The sequence below is a fragment of the Phodopus roborovskii genome, unplaced genomic scaffold (assembly GCF_943737965.1).
Source record: "Phodopus roborovskii unplaced genomic scaffold, PHOROB, whole genome shotgun sequence".
NCBI classification, from domain to species: Eukaryota; Metazoa; Chordata; class Mammalia; order Rodentia; family Cricetidae; genus Phodopus; species Phodopus roborovskii.
In genome coordinates this window covers 10630501-10656794 of record NW_026125397.1, presented here as the reverse complement: position 1 = coordinate 10656794, position 26294 = coordinate 10630501, and the positions used below count along the sequence as shown (strand labels likewise).

Genomic DNA, 26294 nt, shown 5'->3' with positions numbered 1-26294 from the left:
TCAGGACAGCTGAATTCTTAGATAAACATTTTAAAGAAATATTCTGAGATGAACATAACATTTCAATTATGTGTGTTTATTAAATTTAGTTTTAAAAGACAGCCACGGAAGAATTAAAGTTAAATATTATTCAAAAAACCTGGTAAAAAAGAAAATGTTTAAGGATGCTTCACAAATCTTTAATAGTTTCAATTATTAAACCCCATCAACAGTAGAATTCCAGGGAACAATGCAAAGCTGCTTTGTACAGCTAGTCAGTGCTCTTGTGTAGTGGCTTTCACTGTTTAGTAGGTCATATGAAATACGCTTAAAAAGGCCAACTAAAGCTCCCAAGTTCAGCAAAGATGCATTTTTTTTTTTTTAATGAAAGACCATTTCCCATCAGTATTCCAAGTGTACAAAGCAGAAAAAGCAACTAGTATTTCTTACACACCTCTAATCCTCCCTTCTGTTTGCTTCATAAGAAAAATTTACTGAGGTCTTTTGTTTTTAATTTTGCTTTTGTAAATTACATCAACTTAAGAAAGAATAAAATGACCAGAAACAATAGCATATACCAGCATTTGGGAGATGGTGGCATAGTAAGTTTAAGACTTTGCCTTAAAATTTAAATTAACATATTACAAAAGATAAGCCCAAGAATAGATTTGCTGTTTGAATATTGATCTTTGGCTCTAGGACAAGAATTACTGTAGGAATGTAGAAATTGGTAGAAGTGATTTAAGCAAATGTTAAAAAAAGAACAAACTGAGATATGAAAAATATCATCCAAACCAAATAAGCACTTTAGCAGTCAGCTCAAATGAATTCTGCTGCTCAGGGGAATATCATTTCACTTCCATCCATGTTCTTACTGCAGCGTCAACTTGTAGTCCACCCACACTTAGTTAACTACTTAGTGTGCTTCCCTCTCTTAGCAACAGCCTCCAAATTTGCAGGACCGCCCCACAGTGTTCCTAAAACATCTCTTTCATTCTGTAATGCTTCCTCTAAAAGTAGCTCTCTGCCTGAACAAACGGACTTTTTTAACCCTCTAATGACTTCCGGAGGCCCACTGACAAATTGCTCTAGCCACTCTTGTGCCTCCTGTAGAGCCTTAGCCTCCTCAAAGCACTGTAAGACCTCATCAGCTAAGCCCATGTTTAAAGCTTTCTCGGAATCCAGTTTGAGGCTGCCACTTAACACTTTGAGCGCTTGTCTGCTGCCAATGATTTCAATCAGCCGGCTGGCACCACCCCAGCTTGGAACTATACCCATATCCTTGTGGACAAATCTGATCACACTCTCCACAGTCATTAACCTGTAAAAACAGAGAAAAAGCTGTAAGTACATGTGTATACTATAACCATAAAGGAGTAAATGCCCCTGCGCTAACAGAAAATTAATTGGTCTTTTTAGGCATATGTAAAAACAATGGTGGAGAATGTTCCTAACTAGAATTTGATTCCACAAACATTTGCTTTTGAAAATAACATTTTGTTTTAGCTTTGTCAAACTTGGAAAACGAGAACCCAGCCTTCCAATAAAAAGAACTTCATGTTAACAAATTCTTAGAGCAACTGACATAAATACTCTCATTTTATGGTTGAATAAGCATGCGATGGAATCACAAGGACTTGACCGCAGCATAATTAATAATTGGTAGGTATAAAAAAGCATTGCACCTGCTAGTTATTTGAATACTCTCAGCATACTATAAAGTTCTACTTTATAGTGTATGTTTTTGTTGCATGTATCAACAGAAGACTTACTATGTTAAAACCTAATTTGACTAAATTTCAAATTGCAACTTAATTTTTTCCTTAGGAGTAACTGTTTTCAAAACTACTCACTGTAAGAAAAAAAGCTGAAGTGATTTCTCTTCCCAACACATTGTACATTCAACTGTGGATGACTTATTTCTCTTAGTACCAAGTTTCTCAAAACTGCAGCCTGACCTTTAATCATGAAACACTGCAGAGAATTTCTGCAAAAGCCTACTAACCAACTGGGAAACTTTCTCCTCAGAGAGATGAAATTTCCGTCAAGAGTATGCCACAATCATGAACAATACTACGGAAATGGCTTCAATAAACAGCTTGTAAATGGGTACGAGGCAGAGCAAGTCTAATTGTTAAAAGAATCTAATCTAATTCTATAACAGGAACCTGCTAAAAGTTTGGGAAGGAATTAAATTTGTAAAATATAATATCCAATAGTTGTAGAAATAGAAATGATTGTTACTCTTGAGCCTAGACTCGGAACAACTTAATATGCCAGTTTTTAAATCGAATTCTGGAATTGGCATGTGTTGGTTTAGCTATTAGCACAGCTGAGAAAGTGATTCTATCAGGAATAAACTCATTTAGAACTGAACATAAATTAGTGAGACACTGAATGTCAGTACAATGTAGAGGATGCTATATGAGTTATTACAGTGGCCATCTATGAGTTGTTATAATCCAGGAAACCATTCTTACATATGTTTTGTCTCCTCGTTACTTTGCAAGATCAATTACATAAAGTTTTATCACATTCATTTTTCATGTACATGTGTGTGCACACATTCCATGGCATACTTATGGAGGTCATCTGGTTCTCTTTTTTACCCCATGAGAATTGGGGATGGGATTGTGTTGGGATGCCAGACTTGGAAGTACCTTTACCCAACGAGCCATCTTACTGTCCCACATATGCCCACTTGAATCCTATTTTACAACTAACAAATCCTTAAGTCATCTTTGTAAAAGCATGCATTATAATCTGATATATATTCTTTATAAATTACGTAGCTAGTAGTATATTGTATTGGCATACCTTTTAGTATACATTAAGCATAATTTTAAAAGTCCATTGATACAGGAAAACAAGGTCTCTACAGTTAGAAGCATACAAAGCTCTCAGGAAGAAACATTTCATAAGATACTTCATTAGCCTCATAGAAGTAAACTTAAAATTTTCTTTTTCTTTCTTTCTTTTTTTTTTGAGGCAGGCTTAGGGTTTCTTTGTATTGCTTTGGAGCTCATCCGAGAACTAGCTCTGTAGACTAGGCTGGCCTCAAGCTCCAGAGATCCATCTGCCTCTGCCTCCCAAGTGCTGGGATTAAAGGCATGTGCCAACATTGCCCAAACTTTAAATTTTCAAGTGGTGGAAAATATAATCAAGAGGAAATGATCCAATAATCAATAAGATACACCTCAAAATGGGAACTGCTGCTTCATCTTCCAGGATTATATAGTAATTCCTGAGTTCCTCTCAGTTACCTACTATCACCTGGATGCTTATTGGAAGGAAAATCTAAGACCCTATTTAGAATCTTCTAATTATAAAGTCATAATATTCGATTTATAAAGCTATTAAACTCCCTAACTTTGATAGAAAAGAGCTCTAAGTGCATCTGACATATTGACAAGGAAGAGAGGAAATTCATCAGATGTTGGTATGCGTCTTACTATTTGGATGGAAGTAGTACAGGAAAAAACTACCCACAACTGGGCGAAGACTGTGTGTGTGTGTGTGCGCACGTGTGTACATTCACCACACCACACATGCACAGGTCTTCAGATAGTTTGTGGGAGGCAACTTCTGCCATGTGGGACCCAGGGATTGAATTCAGGTGCTTCCTGCTGAGCCATCTCTGTGGCCTGACTGTTACTTTGACAGAGTTGCAAGATCAGATGCCGAGTGCAGAAAAGGCTATTCTATGGTGCTACTGTCTACTGATGTGGGAACCCTCATCAGGGTTAGCAAACATTCAAGAATGTTTTGGAATGAACTGAAACTTTACTGAACAGGAAGTTTTTTATAAAATGTATACAAGAAAGTTGGAGTTTAGTGTATTAATGAAAAAAAAAAAAAGGTACGTTTAGTGACCTGTAAGAAAATACAGAATATGTATTGAAATGGAAGATGGCAGAGATCTCCTGAGCAGTACATGGAGCCACAGCCAGACCATGTAGCTGGAAACCCTAACATGACGTCTCTAGGGAGAGTATCCTCCAGTTTCTTCATGTGAGCACTCAATGCTATGAACTCTTCTCTTAGCACTGCTTTCAATATCCCATAAGTTTGTGTCTTCATTTACATTTAATTCTCGGAAGTCTTTAATTTCTTATTTCCTCCTTGACCAAGGAGTCATTCAATTGAGCATTGTTCAGTTTCCATGAATTCGTAGGGTTTCTGCAATTTGTGTTGTTGAATTCTAATTTTAAGCCATGGGAATCCGATATGATATAGAGAGTTATTCCAATTTTGTATGTGTCTGTGTCTGTTGAGGTTTGCGTTGTTGCTGAGTATGTGGTTGATTTCTCAGAGGGTTCCATGTGGTGTTGAGAAGATGGAATGTTCTATAGATATGTATTAAACTCAACTGAGTCATAACTTCTGTTAATTCCTTTATTTCTTTGTTAAGTTTCTGTCTGGTACTCCTGGAACATCTATAAATTCTTAACCTGTGCTCGTCATATGGAAGAATATTAAGTGTATCAGTATCTGTTTGCATATAGCTTAGACCTCTTTGAATATATTTTGTATTTATATAATTACATACTTGAGTTATATACTCTGTACTGGTATTTCTGGTTAAAATAAAGAAAACAAGCATTTTTAAGCTTATACATAAAGCATTTCCTGTGTAGTCTCACACACCAGCAAAGCCAATGGGACTGCTTCCTCAAAGAACAAAACCAAGCAGAAAGAACCTAGTGCAATCTGAAGTCCTGACAGCAGAGGGCACTATGATAGAATGGTTTTATTTTGTTTGTTTTTCTCCATTGTATCCAGGAATCCACTCACTTATACTGGTTTTCAAAGAGGCTGAGATCTTTGTAAATTTTCTCCTACATCAAAACAATTTTAAATTTCCCAAGTAATAAACGTTTAACTAAAACAAGTACTTAATTAACAATGAAAAATGAAATTTTCTTATTCTAGAGTTTGTTGAATCTTCTCTCACATTATTTCTATTCTATGTCATCTATAAGAAGTTAAAATGGGAAAAAAATTATTACAGAACATTTAGTTTATAGGATTGGAAATCATGAAAAGCATCATGATAATATTCAATGTATTACATTAACCCTGCGTGGAAGTGAGAGGTTGTGATGAAGAGAGGAAGTAGCAGGATCCCAAGGTGTTGCCACTCACCTACTGAGTCATGGTTTCCCGGGTTCTGATTCTGTAATAGTCATGGAACTGAACATTTGTGTTTGATATACATAGAATCAAAATCTTAGACTGCCTTATCAAAACTTAGTTTCTAAACTAGTCAAGTAATATACAACAAAATAAATAAACCTTATATCACAAAAAATCCTTGTTAGGGAAATTTTCATCTTCATTTTTTACGTTAAAAAATACTATACAAAACTCCATAAAATGACTGTGGAAACTGACAGTTACTGTTCTCACTGCGATGTCAAAATTCCTGACAAACAAGTTAAGGAAGGGAGGCTTTATTCCAGCTCACGGTACACAAGAGTGCCATCATAGCAAGGAAGGTAGGACATCAGTAGTGCAAGGGTGAATTCCACCGTGACAAGGAAGGTCTGGCACTGGGAATGGGAGGGTGCATTTCATCCTGGTGAGGAAGGTAAGGCATCAGCAGTGGGAGGGCAGCTCTGCACACTACACGAACACTTTGGAAATAGAGCTATACATCCTGATGCATTCCCTTTTTAATACAGTCCAGAACCCAGCCCATGAGATGGGGCTGTCCATAGTTAGGGTGGATTTTCCAACCTCAAGTAACCTAATTTAGGCAATCCCTCATGGATATGCCCAGTGATTTCTCTCTGAAATGTCTGTAGATCCTGTCAATCTGTATAAACCAGCATAATATACCCAAATGTTCTTTCTGATGAAAATATAATTACCATGGCAATTTACTTTTACTATGTGCATTTATTTAAATGATAATTGACTAAAGCAAAAATATGGTAATTGTGCCATTGTAATGTACAGAAACAAAATAAATATTAATATACCCAAGGAACAGAACACAAGAAATAGATGTATATAGTGTAATATCCTAACATCTTACATGAATTAGTTTATTATTTGATGGGAGGGTGTGACAACTTTAAGATGCATACTGTTAATTCAAAACTAGAAGAAACCAGTTTCTCTCTGTCCCCACTTTCTCTCACTGTGTGTGTTGGGAGGAGGTCAATAGAAGTAAAATGTTATTACACAATCTACAATGAGGCAAGAAAACAGAGTAAGGGAACAAACAGAATCAGGTCATTAGAAAAAAATATTAAGATGGTAGACTGAGCGGACAGGAGAGAGAGTTCACTGGTTAAGAGCAGTTTCTCCTTTTGGAGAGGACCCAGGCTCAGTTCCGAGCACTGACATGGTGTCTTACAATTACTAGTAAATCTAGGTCCAGGGGATCCAATAACTTCCTTTGCCCTCTTGAGAACACCATGTTACACATATATACATGTAGGCAACCACTAATGCTTATAAAAAAATAACTTTCTAAAGAGATGGTAGACAGAAATGAAATCATATCAATAACAATGAGTATAAACTACAAATATACCAATTAAATGGTAGATATTTGCAACACTGGATAAAAAAAGTATGCTTCTAGTCTGGCCTGGAGTGCAGATCAGAAGGGCCATGTCCTTAGCTTCAGAAACTGGGCCAGAATTTGGCTGAAACACAGTTCTTTGCTATGACTCAAGGCTCCAGGGACTTCTTAAAAGAACCGTTCAATGTGATATTGTCTAACTCCATGTTTATGAATCCCAGAACAAGTATACAACACAACAGAGGTTTCCTCCTCAGGTTCCTTGGGACAGTACTAAGAAGGCAGCCTCAAGCCTGTGCAGAGCATCAGATTTTCTAGGCTCTCTACCCATGCAGCTACTGAAACCTGGGCATCATTCTAAGGCAGAGGAATTCCCAGAATTTCCTGCAACTTCGTTCTCTTATTTATAAACATGCTATGAATCACAGATGGTGGAGACATGGATCTCAGCAAATCTTTCCTGAAGACAGGCACAGGGAAATCTTTGTGTCCTTTTCTCTTTATCTTACATTCTTTAGTTGTTAACTCCTTCTGAATAATTTTCTTGGATTTTTAAAAAATAATTATTTATTTATTATGTATGCAGTGTTATGTCTGAATGTTTGCCTGCATCAAATCTCATTATAGATGGTTGTGAGCCATCACGTGGTTGCTGGGAACTGAACTCAGGACCTCTGGAAGAGCAGTGTTCTTAACCTCTGAGCCATCTAAGATTTTAGAGTTTCATATGTTTCCTTGACTTACCTTCTTAGGAACTTTGCTAATATGGAATTGATTGTCTTTTGTTGTTGTTTTTTTAAAAAATGCATTATATTGAACAATAGTAACTGTACAAAACTAAAAATTATCTACTTTAATCATTGATAAAAAGAATATATTATTCAATTAATAATCTTGTTTAAGAATATATCAAATATTGAAATTAAGGCAAAACTACATTCAAACATGTGCTAATTGTGTTTATGCCTGCAGCAATTTTTATCTTACCTGAAATCACATGCTGTAGTAAATTCTGCTCCTCCACCCATTGCCCAGCCTTGAACCAGAGCAACGCTTATTAATGGTAGTCTGTATATGGAAGGAAAATGGATGTGAATAACTCTAACTTTAATGTTCACTTACATGCATCATTTTAAGGTCTTCAACATTTCTCAGTTAAAAACAGGAGCCATCAAGGGTAGTGAATCCTTGCACCATCAGAAGTAAAAAACCAGGAGGCCAAGCACACAGCAGCTCACACTAGTGATCAGAAATGGTGTATGTATTGTAACTGGAGCTAAAATGGGAGGGCAGAGGGTTAGCAAACCCCCTGCCTGAAGCCTATGTGCCTGTAGTGCCAGGGTCTCTCCACAGCTGTCAGGACACTCACTGTCACTGCTCTATAGTCAGGGTTGGGGTATTATGGTCATATTCAAAGAGATAAACCTGGTCTAAAACACAGAGCTACAAAATCAAGTATTGAACAGTCCCATCAAAGGATGCATCATTACTGCCGAAATGACCATAGACTATTCCTGTACCTAAGTATTACTTAGTGCTCAAAAGAAATCTTATTGTTTCTGTTTATAAAGCACCATTCATAGCAGACATTAGTAAACCCCTTTAATCCCAGCACTTGAGAGACAGAGACAAGTGGATATACAAGGACACCCTGGTCTAGTTCCTGCACAGCCAGGGCTACATAGCAAGACCTTATCTTTTAAAAACTAATAATAAAAGTAAATTCTGTCACAACAGAATGAGAATACTATCTGGTATATCTAAAATGTTTCCCATATATACATTTCTTTTTTTTTTTTAGGCTCTAACCAAAATGTAAATCTATTGGCCTAATGTGACTAAATATTTCCTAATAAGCTCTACTTCCACATAGAAAAGATTACTTCAAGGAGAATAACTTTAGCCAGGGGTGGTGTGGGCACACTGATAATCTAGGCACTCAGAAGATAGAAGCAGGAGTCAGGAGTTTAAGGCCAGCCTTGATTATTAGTAATGGTGTGTGTGTGTGTGTGAGAGAGAGAGAGAGAGGCCAAACTGGGCTACATAATACCCTCCCTCAAAAATAAATTGATTAATTAATAAAAATTAAAGAATATAGAAAGAAGGCTGATGGCTCAGTGGTCGTAGTGCTTGTTGCTTTTGTAGAGGACCATTGTTCAGTCCCCAGCACCCACTCAGTAGTTAATAGTCATACCTAACTCCACTTCGAGGGGACGAGGCCTCCCTCTGGTCTCTGAAGGCACCAGACACATATGTGACACCCAGACAAAATACTCATACATAGAAAAGTAAAATAATCTAAAATAAAAAAGTTTTAAACTAGTAAAAAAAAAAAAAAAAGTTAAGATCAGTGTGGTGTGAGAAAGAGTTAAGGCAATGGTATTTAGAACAGTACTGTTATGATCTTATTATCTTTTCTAGATTCTCTGATGAGTACCAAAAATACAGAAATGTATAATTAATAATGCTTAAACATGAATTTTCTTAGTTTTCATAATTTTAAACTGCTTATATTTAGAATAAAAATCAGAAAGAGATTCCAAGCATGTCCAAATTTGTAATCTGAAATGTAAATTTTTTTCTCCCTTTTCCTTTATCTGGATGTAAAGTAAACCCATTCTTGTCAGAAGCTGTAGAAGTATTCTCCAATCCACAGTTCTTCATCTGGATGCAGGACACTTCACTCTAATTCTACCACCCTCCACCCTGGAGGGATCTCTGCCTGGTGTCAGGTTGACTTTCACGATAGCTGTTCTCTGTGGTAGCTGATTATATGGGCAATTAAGTTTTCCTCTTTCACCTTCTTTACAAACTGTTCATAACTCACTGACATTTCATTCTGATGACTGTTCCCTATGGCATAAAGAAATCGTCCATCATGATAACAGGCACAGTTTGAAGCTGGGTAACTTCTTTGTCTTGTCTTTTCCTTATTTCCTTCCTTCCTTCCTTCCTTCCTTCCTTCCTTCCTTCCTTCCTTCCTTCCTTCCTTCCTTCCTTTCTTTCTTTCTTTCTTTCTGGTTTTTTGAGGCAGGGTTTCTCTGTATTGCTTTGGAGCCTGTCCTAGAACTAGCTCTGTAGACCAGGTTGGCCTCAAACTCACAAAGATCTGCCTGCCTCTGCCTCTCGAGTGCTGGGCCTGCTAACTTTTGTAAATGTACAAATAATGGAATAAGGGAATAATAAATTATTAATCTGGGTATTTTAAAAATCCTATTTTTTAAAAAAGATACATTACCTCATAAATCTTGTTAAGGTGTTCTGCATGAACATAGATAAGGCCACTCCTTTCTTTAAAAAAAAATAAACACAAAAATGAGCATATTACATGAGAAATACTTTTAAAATTCAGATTTTGAAAAGAAACAAAGCACTGCTTTCAATAAGTTTGGGCATGTTGAGTATTCATTGACATTGAATTCTCAGAAGTCTTTAATTTCTTTCTTATTTCCTCCTTGACCCAGGAGTGACACAACTGAACATTGTTCAGTTTCCTAGATTTTTCACAAACTACACTTTTCTCATGAGCCATACCTTCTTTAATCCAGTATAACCTGACGTTCAGCCTTATCCCAAAACATTTTAATACTGTTTGCCAAATGAAATGACTTTCCTTATTCTGTATCATCTTCTCTTCGACCTAGCACAGTTCCTTCACTCTGGGCCCCTCTTTCTAGGGGCAGTTTTCTGTTTGTCTGTTGCTGTGACTGTTCTCCAGTATCCCCTTCACTCATCCCTCTCAGCCAAGCCCTAAAGGCAAGAGCTCACCCACCCACCCCACAGCTCTTTCTCTTCTTCATCTGTATTCTTTTCTTTGAAAGTTTAAACCACTCTCACTGTTGGTTTCTGGGAAGCGTCAGAACCTACTGGATATTTCCACATTCTGGACTTTACTGTACGGCCAGCAGTGTCTCAAAACTCAGCACTGCAACACTTAGGAGGAGTAAAGGACAGTTTGAGTTCTTGTTTCTACCACTCAGCAATAGCATGCACTTGAGCAAATCATGAATATGAGCTCAGTTTCCTCATCCGTAGGAATGGGGAATAAAACAAGAATCTGGTAGATTTACAGGATGATGGGAAAGGTAGAAATCTGCATGTTCTATAGGTGACACACATGCACGCACATGCAAGCACACATATGTGGACATGCACACTGCTTAGGTACTAGAAAAGCCACAATGATCAGCAGGCTCACAATGCTGGTGTTATTACTAGTTCATAGCATCCTTATCACCAGGACCAACATGCATCTTCTCAGCTCCTCTTCTGAAATATTTCCAACATTTCTTTTCTCTTTTTATTCCAACTGAACTAGTCTAGACCTGTTCATTGGTTCATGGATTGATTAGTATAAAAACAAAAATAAAAACAGCTTTATTTCCTACCTAATATTTCTGTATTTATTTTCTTTTTCTTAGATATACTTTCCATCATGCTGCTTGGTAACTCTTCCTGTAGGATAGCAATTTCCTATCAGCCACAAAATCGTCTAAGATCTTGGAAAAACAAAATCCCAAATAATCCTAAAGTACCTTACTGACATTAACTCCCATATCTTCAACCAAGAATCTTAACTGCAGATGCAAAATATCTGGCAATCTTCTAAATACCATATACCTAGTATAATATTATGTATGACATAACACACACACACACACACACACACACACACACTGTGTTTTGCTCACACAAGCCCACCATTTCCATAGTTGTAGCAGCTTGTTCTTGTTCTATTCCAAGGAATAATGTGATTCCATCACAAGTTTCCAAATGACACAATGGTTTTCTCTTGTGTTTCACAGTACTATCTTTTTATTCTTGTACCTTAAATACAGTACTTACAAACTGTTTGCTGTGAACTATGTGTTTCAATTCATTACTTGACATATTGCCTCTCCAAGATAGGGGCTAAGAAATACAACACGTCCTCAATAATCTTGGTGGAGCAACCATTAAGGTCCTGTGTACTGGTTTTCTGTGGCCGCTGCTTGAACCCATGGAGAAAGGTGCCAATGAAGAAACAATTAATTTAACTGAGGTGCAGAGACATGAGGCAGCAGAAAATTTGAAACTACATGATACCTTCCTTGAGGCTGATGGCATACTATCAATACTAATGACAATCCTATAATGGGATGAATGTGTTTCCAGGAGGAAGAATTATTATTATTGATTCATTACCCAAAGCTACAGAGTCAAACACTTATTTAGTTCCCTGAGTTGAGAGAGGAAAAGAAGTCAAGGAGCTGGAGACAATACTCAGCAGTTAAGAGCTATTCCTCTAGGCACCAGGGTTCAATTTTCAGCATTTACACTGTCACTCACCACATCTGTAACTCCTGTTCCAGGAGATCAAACACCCTGTTCCGTCCTCCCTGGACATGCAGTAGATACATAGGCAAAGATAGAATAAAACAAAATTTAAAAAGAAAGGAAGAAAGACAGACAGACAGAGAAAGAAGTCAGCAAAATGGAAGACCCTACCTGCAGAAAAAACTATGGAAAAGACAGAAAGACAAACCTAACAATGTTTGGGTACAGACAAAGGACTTACAGATGCTGTTTCCTCTGTCTGTATCCTGAGATCCAACCTCACCTGTCTAGCTCTCCCTGATATCAACCATCACAAAACATGTGCAGTATTCGATGCCCACAAAGAACCACAGGCACCGCCCTCTGCACTTGGGCCCATCTTAACTACAGTAACTCCCTTCCTGCAAAGTGTCTTGTTCTATGACCATATGAACCAGCTGTATGGATTAATGAATTTCTTCCAAATACACTGGAAGATTTTTTGGAAAATAAGTAATTTGTATATTACTATGGCTAAAATGAAATTGTACAAGAGCAGCAACAAGCCCAAAGAAGCTAGACAGAAACTGAGGTGTGTGTTGGGGTGGGTGGGTGGGGGCTCCCTATAGACATTTAAGCAACAAAGACCCAAGCAATACACTGTCAAAAGAGTAACAAATGAGGTCAAGGACAAAGGAAGACAACATCTTCAAGCTAGGCTAAAACTGTGAAACTTTCTAAGTCCCAAACCTTTCCTTGACAGATCCCCTCCACTTGTAAAGTAAGCAATTCTGTGTTTCCTTATATACTGAAGTTTACTACTGTGGACTTTGATGCCTTCTTACTTCTAAAAAGAGACTTCACAGGGCCTCTAAACATCCATAGCATAAAACCTTACTCTTATAGCTGAATAATATTTATACCCCTTTTTCTATATTTTGCTTTTCTTTCTTACATAACTCTTCAGAGCTAACCCTTAGTCACATTAGGCTTCCACATTCTTGACTAAGAACCAACTGTGTAATTTTCAAATAGATGGACTTTAGAGAGGGAAAAAAAAAAGGGTTTAGAATTGTGGAGTTATTTGTACTTCATTTACCATGAGAAAATTTTATTGTTCTTTGATTGAACTGAAATTATGAGAATTGTAATTTAGTCAATTATGCATCGATTGTTAATAAGCATACTGGAATCATTAATGTTTACAACCTCTGCTGTACTAGATATGTTATGAATGAAAAAGTCAGCTCATTCTGTTAAGATTTAGACATGATGCTTATGAATCATTAGATACAATACAATAGAATAGGCAGATTTAGATTTTGATTTAGCAAAAGCCACTCAAGACGTCTCAGATCAATTTTAAAGGCTGTTTTATCTTGATTCATCCACTCCTTTTGCAGGAGATGCTGTAGCCACAAAAGCATATACATTATTGAGCTTGCTTATGAACTCTCGATGAAAAGTTGGCTCAGGTGTGTGGGCATCGAGCTATGCACTGTCCCCTAATGTTCTTTATTACAGAGGCTGGTAGTCAGAGACGGGCAAAGTCGTTTTGCCTCCAAGCTACCTAAGGCAGGACACACATGATGGAGTGTGTGCTTCCCATGACAGGTAAGGCTGGAAGGTTAAAGATGACTACCTAAGACAGACACAGTCATCTGTCCTGTAGCAGAAGCACAGGTATTTTTTAATTATGTTAAGAAGGGGGACTTTGTGGGTGCCCATAAAGATGGCTCACTCCATCTTGGCACAAGGACAGAGTTCAAAGCTGTCAGCAAGTCATAAGACTTAAAGGACAAAGGTATGGCTACAGAAGGATGTTTTTGTCTGTCTTAGTCTAAATAACAACAGACCTGAATCTGAGGATGGCTACTCCTGCCTGTCAAGGCTAAGGAAGGAGAAGTTGAATCTGAGGTGTGGGTACTCCTGACCTCAAGGCTAGGGAACAAGAAGTTTAGAACTAAGGTGTGGTTACTGAACCCATAGAATAAGGGAGGAAGAAAAGTCTGTTTGCTCCACATACATGATACTGTGTTCCATTTTTTGGTTATGGTATATAAGAGTGTCGAAAAATAAACTTGTGGCATTTCAAAAAAACAAAAACAAAACAAAACAAAAAACCAGCTTAAGGGGTCAGTTACACACCGAAGGCAAACAACTAAGGAAGCTTAGTACACAACAGCGCCAGTGTTGACACCGCCATGGGTACATGAGGGTTTCACTGGATTTGTCTGCTTTTGTGGGCACTTGGAAATTTTCTTCAGTTTTTTTTTTTTTTTTTTTTTAAAGACTGGGTTGTTTCTCTGTGTAGCTTTGTAGACCAGGCTGTCCTCGAACTCACAGAGAGCTGCCTGCCTCTGCCTCCCTGAGTGCTGGGACTAAAGTTGCTCAGTACCACTGCCCAGGCTTCTTCAAAAATTTTAATTGAAATATTATAGTGGCAAAACACCTTTTAAAGACAAGTCCTTTAATAGTCACACTAAAGCATTTTATTATATTTAGAGGACAATGTGATTCACTTATTAACTTGTCATATATTTCAGTTACTTCATGATTTCCAGAGAGCAAATTCACCAAACGTGCGGATAGATACTGACACATCTGAGACAGTCTGAGTGCTGGACCAGAAGAGCTTCACTGAGAGAAAACACCAGGTCATGATAGGACTCTCGGGCTCAGCTGCAAGTGTCTGATGCATTCACTCCGACTGCAACTCGTTAATTTGTTAATTGTGTAAATTTAGTATTACAGAAACATAAATAGAAGATTACAGACTATCTGAAAAAAACCATGGTTCAGGAATTTTATATACACCATTTCTTCTTGTCAGTTTTCAAATAATCATGTAATAAATATACCCTATACTTTACAAATGTCACTTTAAACCTGAATATTACCTACAATGAAGCTGTAGTGCTTCATAGCTATGAGATGACAATAAGCCTGGCTCTCAGGAGGCTGGGGCGGGAGGATTTAAGTGACTTTTAATCCAATCAAGAACACTAGGACAATCTGAGCTACAGAGTAAGACTACACGCACACGCACAGTCTGAAGAACTGTCACGGATGAGAGATCTAAGGAATCATGAAGACTCCTATATAAGATTCCAAAGCAGAAAAAGGACACAACAGAACTACCAATCCCAATATTTTATGGAATTTCTTTTTCTCTCTTTTACTTCCAATACCAATAATTCATGGAATTTCCCTTTATCTCTTTTATACCAGTCTGACATGTAAAACTAAGTATATATCTAATGTGCACAACTTGAATTTGCAGATAATCATCAGTTCAACAATCAGCACCCATTCAGGCTGCAGATACACCCATCACTTCTAGTATTTTTTATCATCCCCTTTATCATCAATGTAGAGTGTGTGTATAAGAACATTCAATTTAAGATCCACCATCTTAGAAAAACTTATGGATATATTGTAGCATTGCTCATTATAGACACTATGCTAGAGAACTAATTTCTAGCACTAATTTACCTGTGTAGCGGAAACTCTGTTTCCCATATTCTGCCCTTAGTGCCTGTCAAACACCATTCTACTCTGTGCTCCAATGAGCTCCATCATTGAGACCCCACATGTGAGATCAGAGTGGAGTTTCACTATCAGTAAAATACCAGTGTTGGTGCATAAGTTTTTGACAAATCTTTATACCGAATAAATATGCCAAAACAAAGGGCATAGGGAACACACATGGAGGACTCTATACGATTCTTCCAACTTTTTCACAACCTTAAAATTATTCTAAAATTTCATTTTTTTTCTTTAAAATACTCAATCAAATTAGAAATGAGAGAGACATGGGGGGGCACTACAGGAGGGGAAGGAGAGTGTCAGGAGCAATACTGACAGCAAGAGGCACTCAGTCTCCAAAAACACCAGCACAACCAAGAGCGCGCCTCTTGGACCACAAAGATGAGACATTTCATTCTGTCAATCAAAATGTCTTTTATAGATACCCGGTAAGACCTTAACACTTGTTTGTGTTCCAGTATTAATTCCCGGGTAAATCTTCATAATTTCCCTTAAAAAATAAAAAAGAAACCATCCAAACAAAACAAAGCTATTGTTTGAAGGCTACTAAGGGACGCGAGCTCTGACAACAACCACGTAGGTTAAAATATGACTTTCTCCGCTGTGTCTGATGGGAGCAGCCTCGGGTGTACAGCCCACATACTTGCCTCTGGAGTGGAGAGTGCCTTCACAGCATTCAGATCAGATCCTGAGCAAAAGGTATTTTTTGCACCATGGACAATGAGGCCTTTCCCTTCTGTCCAATTTTCCAATTCAATTACCCTTTCCAAAAGTTGTAGCATCATGACACCTGCCAGGTGAGAGTTAAAACAAGAACACATGTAAGAGACTGATAAAAACAGAAATAGCAAAGTGCCCAGGAAGAACACTAGGACACATACTTTAGAAATATCTACAGCTACCAAATGCCTATTGTGCTAATACAATGGAATATACAAACAAGGCATATAAAACAGCCCCTGCCTTACAATCTCAAATTCATTAGCTTATGTATTTTAAGAAATCAAACAAACAGAAAGAAAAATAAGAATATATCATCCTAGACATGGAAAAACTGGGATATGTAATATTGGATACAGTGATAAGCAAAAATTATTTCTTATGGTAAATATATCAAATACATGTCAGTGAACAAGCTCAACAAGTTTTATAATCATGAGACGAGTACGATATTATATAATAAACAGGCTATAAAAAATAGAGGACAGAGTGAGTCTAACTCTCTTCCTAGCAAAACTGGCAAGATCGTACTTAGGTCTGGAAAAGATAATAAATACACAATAAATTAATGCCATGGTTAACAAACTAACATGCCTGAGGCACACTTGTGAAAGCACTTCACAGGTCTACCAGCAGTCAAGGCAATGGTTTAGATATTAGATGATAGTGGAGATATGATTACAAACTTTGGCAAAGCTTCCTTTAGCAATTAATTTAAAACTGGAAACCTCAGAGAATGCCATTTGAAGTTCTAATAAATAATCTGTATCTATGCACATCTTTGGTTATCTTCCAAGGTCATAATACCCTTAATATCCAAGGTAAAGGAAATCAAAATTAGAAGCCAAAGTAATTATCAAAACTGAAGGTTATAACTTCCAGAGAATCTACTGTTTCCAAGCCTGACTACACGGATACCATTACAATATTCAGACTTATTTTGGGGGGAAAAATACTACAAGGTCAATAATCACTACTCTTGTCATTTTTTAAGTAACCAGTGGGATGGGGTTCTACAATAAATGTTAGATCAGTGTTATGTACTCATAAATAACTAATAAAACCATCCTTTCTAAGTAATACCTACTTAAAATGGAAACTTCTCAAGAATGTCCTGCATACTTGAACAATACTACTGGATGCAAATTATTTATAGTTTGGGAGAAACCAAAGATCCACACATTTAGTGTAAGAATAAATCATCATATACAAATTACATCTTCAACCATGCATGATAATTAAGTGCCCAAACAGTAATAGTGGCCATAAATATAAAGAATTGTACTGCTAATGAATTTTAAACTCACTCTTTTGAGGTAGTGCAGTAAGGGCTGGGAGAGGCCTTATACACTAAAGGGTCTTGGAGTATCTGCAATAGGATTCATTCATCTTCCCCACCCAAGCTAACAAAACACCATTACTAAAAACAGCTCTGCTTTTAATTGTTTTGCACATTATGCAACAAATTAATATTACAGACATAATTGAATATATGGAGCTAGTACCATTAGTTTCATGCAAATTTTGAATACTTGAAATGTGGGCAGTCAACTGAGATGTGAACTAAAAGTAATAACAGATTTCAAAGACATGCTATGAAAATAAAAAGTATCTCACATGTAATTACGTATATGAATTATTTCCTTTAAGGATATTTTGAAGCATTTATGTTTAATGTACACAGAACCAAAATCTTTAGGCTGCCTTATCAAAACTTAGTTTCTAAGCTAGCTGAATAACACACAACAAAATAAATAAATAAATCTGGTGTCACAAAAATTCCTTGTTAAGGAAATTTTCATCTTCATTTACGGTGTTAAAAAATACTTTACAAAAATACACACAGTGACTGGGTGGGATCTGGGATAGTTACTTTTCTCCTGTGATGTCAAAATTCCTGACAAGAAACACATTAAAGGAAGGCCTTATTCCAGCTCAGTTTACAAGGGTACAGCCTTCCTGGCAAGGGAGGTCTCACATGAGGAGTATGAGGGTACATTCCATCACGGCGAGGAAGGCGTGGCATCAGAGGTGGGAAGGCAGCTCCATTAGGGTTTGCTTTCGAAATGATGGCTGCTAGAATATTCACCATTACAAATGAATCTCATTTTACCAAGATTTGTACTCATGATTTAAAAAATAAAATAAAAATATGCACATATATGTATACATGCATATATATATATAGTATATGTATATATATACACATATATATATATATATATATATTCATATTCTACAAGGAAGAGCAAGACTTTGAAGAATTTTTTCACCAGGGCAAGGCCAGAAAAACTATGCTGGCAAGCTATGATTTAGTGTCCTTCTTTACGTGCAGAAGGCAGACCTCTCGTACCTGAGAAGGCATTCATTTTACTGGGGTTGTTCAGAGTCAGTATACCAATGCCGTTCTGGTTCTTCTGAAGATCAATGGATCCACCAGGAAACTGTTCCAGTATCTTTTTCACTTCCTCCTCATGGAAGCCATGAGAGGTGTTATAAAGCGACACCCCTGTTTGTAAGAGTTTTGTCCTTGCAGACACAGTCAAAATATTCTTTGCCATTTCTAGAAAAGAAACAAGTAGGCAGATGCCCCAATAAAAAGAGTCATTTTTCTTTCTTCTACTGTTATGTCTGGACATAATAATAGACCTTTCTCTTGAACTGTAAAAACCTCTCCAATAAAGGTAAGCTCCATTAAAAAAAAAAAAAAAAAAAAAAAAAAAAAAGACATGGTCAGGTCAAACAGGCCAGGCTAGCCTACAGCTCATTTTCCTTCAAGGTTCCAGCTTTCACGGGTGTTGGCCCGTGCTGGGGTGCACTTTCAAAGATGCAGCTCCCTCTGAGTCATTCTGTAAGTAAATGCACCAGTTCACCAAGGTGGAATTTAGAGGACTGTTACTGTGGTCTGTCATTGGTTCTCAATGTGGACTGAACAGACATTTGTGTTGTATCTCCATCCTGAACAGTGTCTTGCAACACTGTGTGTGTGTGTGTGACCTTTTTATCAGCTATCACAGATTTTTTTATTCTACTGCCCACAGCTTTACAAATGTGTATAAGATGACAAATCTCACATTCATGGCTCTGATTCAGACCTCGTTTATAGCTGGTTGTCCCTTTAATTTAACTGGAATATTCTGAAATTGAGGGTTTTTTTTGTTTTGTTTTTTTATATGCCTCTCTACTAACAAAAGTTATGTCTAAAGCTTTCCTTGATATGGCCATCACTTAAAACTTGCATGTCTTCCTTCATGATCACTCCTCACACATACACATGCATATACAAATGCATATGCATACACATACATGCATGGAACCAAATAACCAGTCTCACAAATGTAATATGCTATATTATTTCCCCCCTTAAATTATTTTTTCTCCCTTTTTTGACCTGGTTCTTCGAAGACAGGATTCTAAGTTTCCACCTAAGAGTGATTACTAATATTAACCCATGTTAACATGTTACACATATCAGTAATTTTTGCTTCCTCTCACAGGGCAAATGGATGTTATAGGTTAGGACTAATACATTCTTTTAGAGGTAATTTACCAGTAAAGAGCCAAATAAATAAATAAATGATTAGCCAACTTAATTGAGGGGACCCAGTCAGTACCTGTGTCATCCTATTCATTTCCATTCCCAGAGAAAGACTGAATTTGAGCTCTCTGTAGGAGCAACACAGTGTGCCTACTTCTACTGGTACTGCTGTTTTGACTTTGCAATTCTATTCTCCTTCATTTCCTCTCGACTGGCCAGTTTTATTCACCACGATATTCCTTCATGTTTTGGGAGAAGACAACTGGAGATAGCTACCTTTATTCTCTCACATTAAGAACACCACACAGAGCAGGTGTCACACTTCTGCTGGATCTGCTTATGGTATAGAAAAACATAAGCTTTCAAGATCACAAACTCAATTGAAAAGTTGAGTGGCCTACATAGCCACTAATGAGTTCATCACTTGTACGTGGGCTATGTGTGCTCTGTAAAGGTTTGGTTTCCTCCTGAATCTGATCATGTATAAGGAGATAACTCAACTAAGAAATGAATTTGGAACAAAAGTTCTGATCTTCCCCACAATGGTCATAACTCCAAATGAAAACCTGATTAGGATTAGATGGCTATTTAAGGAATATTAATTTGTCTGCATTTGTACAATACTTTGTTTAGGAAAAGAACAAAACAATAATGTATAAAATACAGAGAAGCGGCTTAAAAATCTTTGTCCTTTAATTCAGCACTAGGGAGGCAGAAGCAATCGGATCTCTGTGAGTTTCAGGCCAGAGCTAATTCTAGGACAGGCTCCAAAACAATACAGAAAAACCCTGTCTCCAAAAACCAAAATAAATAAATAAATAAATATTGGTATTTTAATTGTTATTATACGCTAGTAGAATCGGTTTTTTTGTTTGTTAAGGGGTCTGCCTACTTTACATAGTTATATTGTCTCCTTCTCCAACATCTGGCGACTCTAACATGATTAGTATTATTGCTATCAGATCATGCCTTCTGACCTTCAAATTACTGAACACTTAAAATATTATGTAATACATTGCTTTGTGTCCTAAAAAAAAAAAAAAAAAAAAAAAAAACTGATTGTGAAATGGACACTTTCCCAAGAAAGGGTTCTACTATGACAGGTACCCACCCATTTTACTAATTCCATATCTTTCTCTTCTTTCTGTATTCTAAGCCTCTTCCAATACAGACCCTTGTTTCCTGTACTTCTTGCAGATTCCATTTATCTGTACCAGAGTAAATCAAGCCTGCCTGTTAGACTCACTGACCCAAACGCTGGGGACTCCAATTCTAACAACAGCTTGTTGTGCATACTTTCATCCCAATTCCAAACTCACAAACTAAAATACATAATGGGCTGGGCTGGATAGATGGTCCAGTAGTTACAGTCATTTACCCCCCCACTTCCAGAGAACCTGAGTTTGGTTCCCAGCTGGTAACTCCTACTCCAGGAGATCCAGTCCCAGTCTGACCTCCCATTCTTGTGCATATAGCCTGGCCACTCCCCCATATACGTAATTAAAAATAAGTCCTTTTTAGAGATACATGGTGCCTGTGCTGCTAAGATGGTAAAGTGTCAGACATTAGTGAATTAGAGTAATATCTGAAAATACAATTAAAAAAGAGGTTAAGATTCAGGTGCTGCCATAGACTAGACACACATATATTTGTTTTACTATTGGGAACATAAGGCAATGAGAAGGTTCTGGGGCGGTTATAAATAAAACTTTCTTCAGTGCAAAAAAAAAAATATATATATATATTTGTTTTTCCCCAAACTGTGTCATGTGGGCTGCTTTGCTCTCCTACAAGGAACAGATTGTCCCAGCTGAGAAATGAGAAAGCTGGCCGCCAAACCACTGGGAAGCTGAAAAGGGTCCCACTCTGGCCATCTGGGACCAAGGGTTTTTCCTCTCCAATTCTTATGTTAGTCCTTAAATTAAAAGTCCTTTTCTATTTAACACCACACTGGAATCATTAACTAGTGCCAGAAAATTAACATAACTCCACATTTAAGACAAGGAAGTAAACAATAAAAAATCAGAATCAAATGCATAGCCTTTTGCTCAGGTTTTCAATTTTATACTCCTTAACTCTCAAGTTCCACACACACCCAAGAAAGTAATTTTCAATTCCGCAAACCTCGTTTTCTGTCACCCCAAATTTTAGCACATTTGAAGTTACAGTTTTTGCCTTTCAGACAATAATTCCAAGTTATCCTAACTCCCTAGTCTACATAAAACCCCATCTTTATCACCAATATTTGAGGTCGAATCAAACACTATCCTAACTATTCCTTTTGACAAATTGTCCTATTAAATTTAGTTGCCAAGAGGGCATCTGGAATGTTAAGAATAAATAGTTGCTGGCAGACAAGTAATTTCCAATAATTTTCTTAAAACAAAATTCGTAGGCCTTAAGGACCTGAGCACAGCTAACTCAGCATCTATCTAGTTCGTTACTGGAACTCACCCTGCTGCAACTTAGTCTCTCCACAAGCCGGTTTGTCTTTCTGGAAGGATGATCCTTGCTCTATGCACCCCAGCTAACAATCAGCTAATCAGCTGTCAAGTCATAGTCCAATAAGCTGTCCAAAAACAAAACAAAACCAATCCGCTTTGGGGCCATGCCCCTTCTTCCTCCATCCCAGAGATTTCGCAATTCTCTCTGCCAGTGCCCCCAAGACAGTGGTATTCCTTCATAACAAGTCTTCGATTAGATTTGCTCATATCTCTAAATCTGTTGCACCCAGAACAGAAGCAACTTGTTATAGAATCCGACGTGAAAGTTCGAATAAGTACTGACTTTTACGTCCTTCACAAAGCCTTTCCAGGTAATGACTCCTCGGGATTTTGGACAAGAGTGGGGAGGGGTTAGATACCTTTCGTACCACCCACCAAAGTTGGATTGCTCCTCTTTTATTGTTTAAAAAAAAAAAAAAATTGCTTCGCGAAACAAACATGTAGTCAATGTTCAAAATAAGCAAGATAATTAAGTTCACCAGTAGACATTGTAGAGAGCCAACGGAACATCACCTAAGTTCTCCCGGGGATTCCAAAGCACTCAGAAATCAACTTGGGGAGCCGAACTCCGATCTCCTCATCCTCTGAAACTGCTAGCGTCGCTGTTTTCCCGCGATCTCCGCAGCAAGCCAGGAATCTTCCCGGAGACCTCCGAGCCTCACGAGACCCACCTGAGCGGCCTGCACTGCCTCCACCGGCCGGCAGAGGGCAGCGCGCCTGCGCGGACGCTCGGTGCGCAGCCGCGCGCCCCTGCGCTCGGGGTCCGCCGGAAAAGGCGCTCCTCCGCGATCACGCCACACCAGGTTCCGGCGTCCTCCGGGCACCGGCACGCGGGCGCACCCCGAGAGCCGCACCGCTCTCCATGCTTGCCGCTCTACAGCCCCTGGCGCTGACTTCCCCTTCCGCTTTCCCAACAGCGGCTTCCGGGACTCTCGCCCGCTGTCCTGCTTCCGCTCCTGGTGCCCGGTCCCTGCTCACGCTCAGGCCCTTCGCAGGCCCGAGCCCCTCGGCCCGCCGTTCCGGAAGTCCCACCCCTGCCCATCCGACTGCCCCCTTCCGGACCTTTGTCCCTGAAAGGTCGCGAGCTGGAGGACCGGCTTGCATTTTTCTGCGCTTGCCCGTTCTTTGGCGTAGGGTTCACCCTTCCACCAGGAAGGGAGAGAAAGGTAAAGGACACGGTTCCTGTGGTCAGGGTTAGGTCATCCACTCCACCCATCAGAAGTTAAATACTCAGCCCTTGCTTCTCACGTGACTGGCGTGCGCTCTTTAAAGGCCTCAAGCTAAAAGCCAGGGCAGACCTCTGTATGGCACAGGCTGTAAAGAAGTTTGGAAGACAACCAAAAGGAGAGGCCCTTCTGCTCCAATATTGGAATCACTGTCACAGAGAAAGGACTCCGATCAAGTCCTAGGTAGATGATAACAAAGATAGATTAAAGCGGTCGAAACATTTTAATCAGTTGCTTTGAGCAGGTGCAGTTTGGGTGTTTTAAGAGGACAGTCCCAGCTCAATCATCAGAGGCCTGGAAAGTACAACCTATTGGTCAGTGTAGAGGTGGTTAGTCCAGCAGCATTTGCGATTACCAAGAGATCTAACCTACAGGAACTGAGGGGACAAAAGGCTTTGCTTTCTTGTAAGATGTGTTCCTTGGTCCTTGAAGGGGTCCAGTGTGTGTGGGGGGGGCATTGATTTAAAACTAAAGGTTTTTCGTTTTTGTTGTTGTTCATAACTGGCTTTACAGAAGGTTCAGGGTTCTCTATGGCTCTTTCCAGAAAGTTGTTCATAGTTCCCCCTGTTGATCTTTTAGCAATGGAGATGTCACATAGTAATTTTCCTTTGTTGATGGGAAGGCACATTTCTAGAATAAGATGTAAATTAGGTTGAGTAGTAGGCAAGATCTTGAGGAAAAAGGAGTAGCTAGGGAAACCACTGAGGAGAGACTTTTGGAGTGTATCATCAGAATCTACTGGTCATTACGATTTATATCTGATTTACTTTTGCCTCTGTATTTGCATAATGCGGCATATAATAGGACTGACACACCTAACATTAAATCAAAACACTGGCCTAATAAAGTGAAGGTAGCAGATGTCGGGAAACAAATAGTATAATCAATGAAAATAGTTCTTGTAAAAACTAGATTGACTATGTGTTTTCTCATGTGTGTAGTTAGTTGTATTCTATGAATAATATTATATTTGGAGTATTTAAACACATTTCCTGTTCTTTAGTTTCAGTTTTCTTTTGGCCAGCCTGGTCTCCAGTTTATTATGTTGTAAGCAACTGAAGCTGTTACTCTATTGAGCAGAAACACCTCTTGACAATAGGAGACTTGACACTCATTTGTCTTTTTGCACCTTGACTGGTTGTATTCATTGTGCCCAAGGCAGCCTGGCAAGATTGATAGCCTTTGTTCTTTTTTGTGTACTCTATGATACTATCTTTATTAAGTAAGTAGAAACCTATGCAATTTGGATACAATACTATCCCATCCTTTGTCAGATTTCTAAGTGTTCCACGCATTGCCATTTCTCAAAAAATTTACTAGCCAATTGACATGGAAAGAGTAAAAGGTGGGGGAAAATGTTCAGGAGATCATAAAAGCATCTTAGGAATTTGTAGTAGAGGAAAAAAATGAACAATTTGTGTTAGTGAACAGAAGTAGCCAAATCATTGTTTATATTTCATATACAGTCTCATCTGTATCCATATGTATGATGTAAACATTGTCTTGAATAAATTGAAATAAACTTTGAGACTAAACCACGTGAAATGAGTTTTTAAGTCCCTTGAGAAAACAGGAAGGTGAGAGACAAAAAGTTGAACCAAAATACCTAAATGATACTTGCTATAGCCTTGTAGAAAGCCAGAAAGCTTGCCATTACTCTTCCCCCCCTCCTTTTTTTTATCCTAGTTGTCATCTGCTTTTCGCTATGTATGCCATATCACTGTAGGTGTACATCTTAGGATGAAGACAGTTTCTACTCTAGTAACTTCTATGCAAAACAAACAAATGCTGGGGGACATTTCATTTAGTCAAAAGTGCTTACCTTACAAGCATGAAGACCTAAGTCTTCTAGACTTCTAGAACTCAAATAAAAAAAAATACTGTTAATGGTGTTGTGTGCTTGTAATCCCATCAGTGGAGAAACTGGCCAGCCAATCTAGCTTAACATGAACTCCAGGCCAATGGGAGGCTGTTTCATGTGTACCTGCACACTTGAACATGCATGTACATGTGCATAAAAAGAATTCAAAGCACACTTATAACTATAGTATCCAGCTCTTGATCCACTGTTAAATTTGTTTTTGCCCCTCACCTACACACTTTTTTGTGTTTAGAATTATATTTTTTCAGAACTGTGAATTCATTCCAGGGTTTCAAGCATGCTAGATAAGTGCTGTTTTATTAACCTACACTCCCTATCATATTCTCAGACTTTTTCAATACCTACTCTTCTTAAGAAACTGACTCAAAATAATCTTGAATCATTTATTAATATGTGTTTTTAAACTTTTTGTGCCTTTGCTAAACCATATCTTTCATTTTGACCATCCCTTTCTTTCTATAGTAATAAAAGGCCGTTGGTAGCCTATTACGAAAAGCATATGATTCTCCACTGCTTTGGCTTTTTTTTTTTTCTATTTAAAATATAATGTGATGCTATTTACAATAGCTAAATTATACAATTCACCAAGATATGATTCAGCAGATGAATAAAATGCATAGATACACAGTGAAGTTTTGCTTAGCTCTAATAAAGAATGTGATTATGTCATTTGAAGAAAAAACAGAACTAGAGGTCATCATATGATGTAAAAATCCACACACACCATAGAAGGATGAAAACAACATGTTTTCTTTCATTATTCTCTAGAGGATAAAAAGACATGAAACTATAAGGGGATGTCCTGGGAATTAGAAAGAGGGTTAAGAATGAGTGGTAGCTTTATATAATGAAAGGATTTTATATGTACATATGGAAATGTCATGAAGAAATATATATGCAATAAGATATATGCAATAAAAAAGTTTAAAAACAAAAAACATTCAAAATGCATCAGTAGCCATTAATGCTTGTGTATTTGATAATGTAGTTTGAAATATTCTGCCCATAGCAATCTACATACCTTCTGCTTCACCATGCTCTTCCAGTATGATGTTTCACATCAGTA

The 26294-nt window shown here is 37.9% G+C and overlaps 1 protein-coding gene across 1 annotated transcript; it reads right to left on the bottom strand.

Moving 5' to 3' along the window:
- Nucleotides 1–61: 61 nt before the first annotated feature.
- Echdc1 (ethylmalonyl-CoA decarboxylase 1) lies at nt 62–22711 on the bottom strand. The gene is made up of 6 exons (XM_051175477.1): nt 22600–22711; nt 18432–18641; nt 16006–16148; nt 9753–9805; nt 7502–7582; nt 62–1300 (listed from the first exon to the last, which is right to left on the bottom strand). The coding sequence occupies exons 1-6, from the start codon at nt 22628–22630 to the stop codon at nt 892–894; spliced, it is 927 nt and encodes a 308-aa protein (XP_051031434.1). The 5' UTR covers nt 22631–22711; the 3' UTR covers nt 62–891.
- Between the last annotated feature and the right edge of the window lie 3583 nt (nt 22712–26294).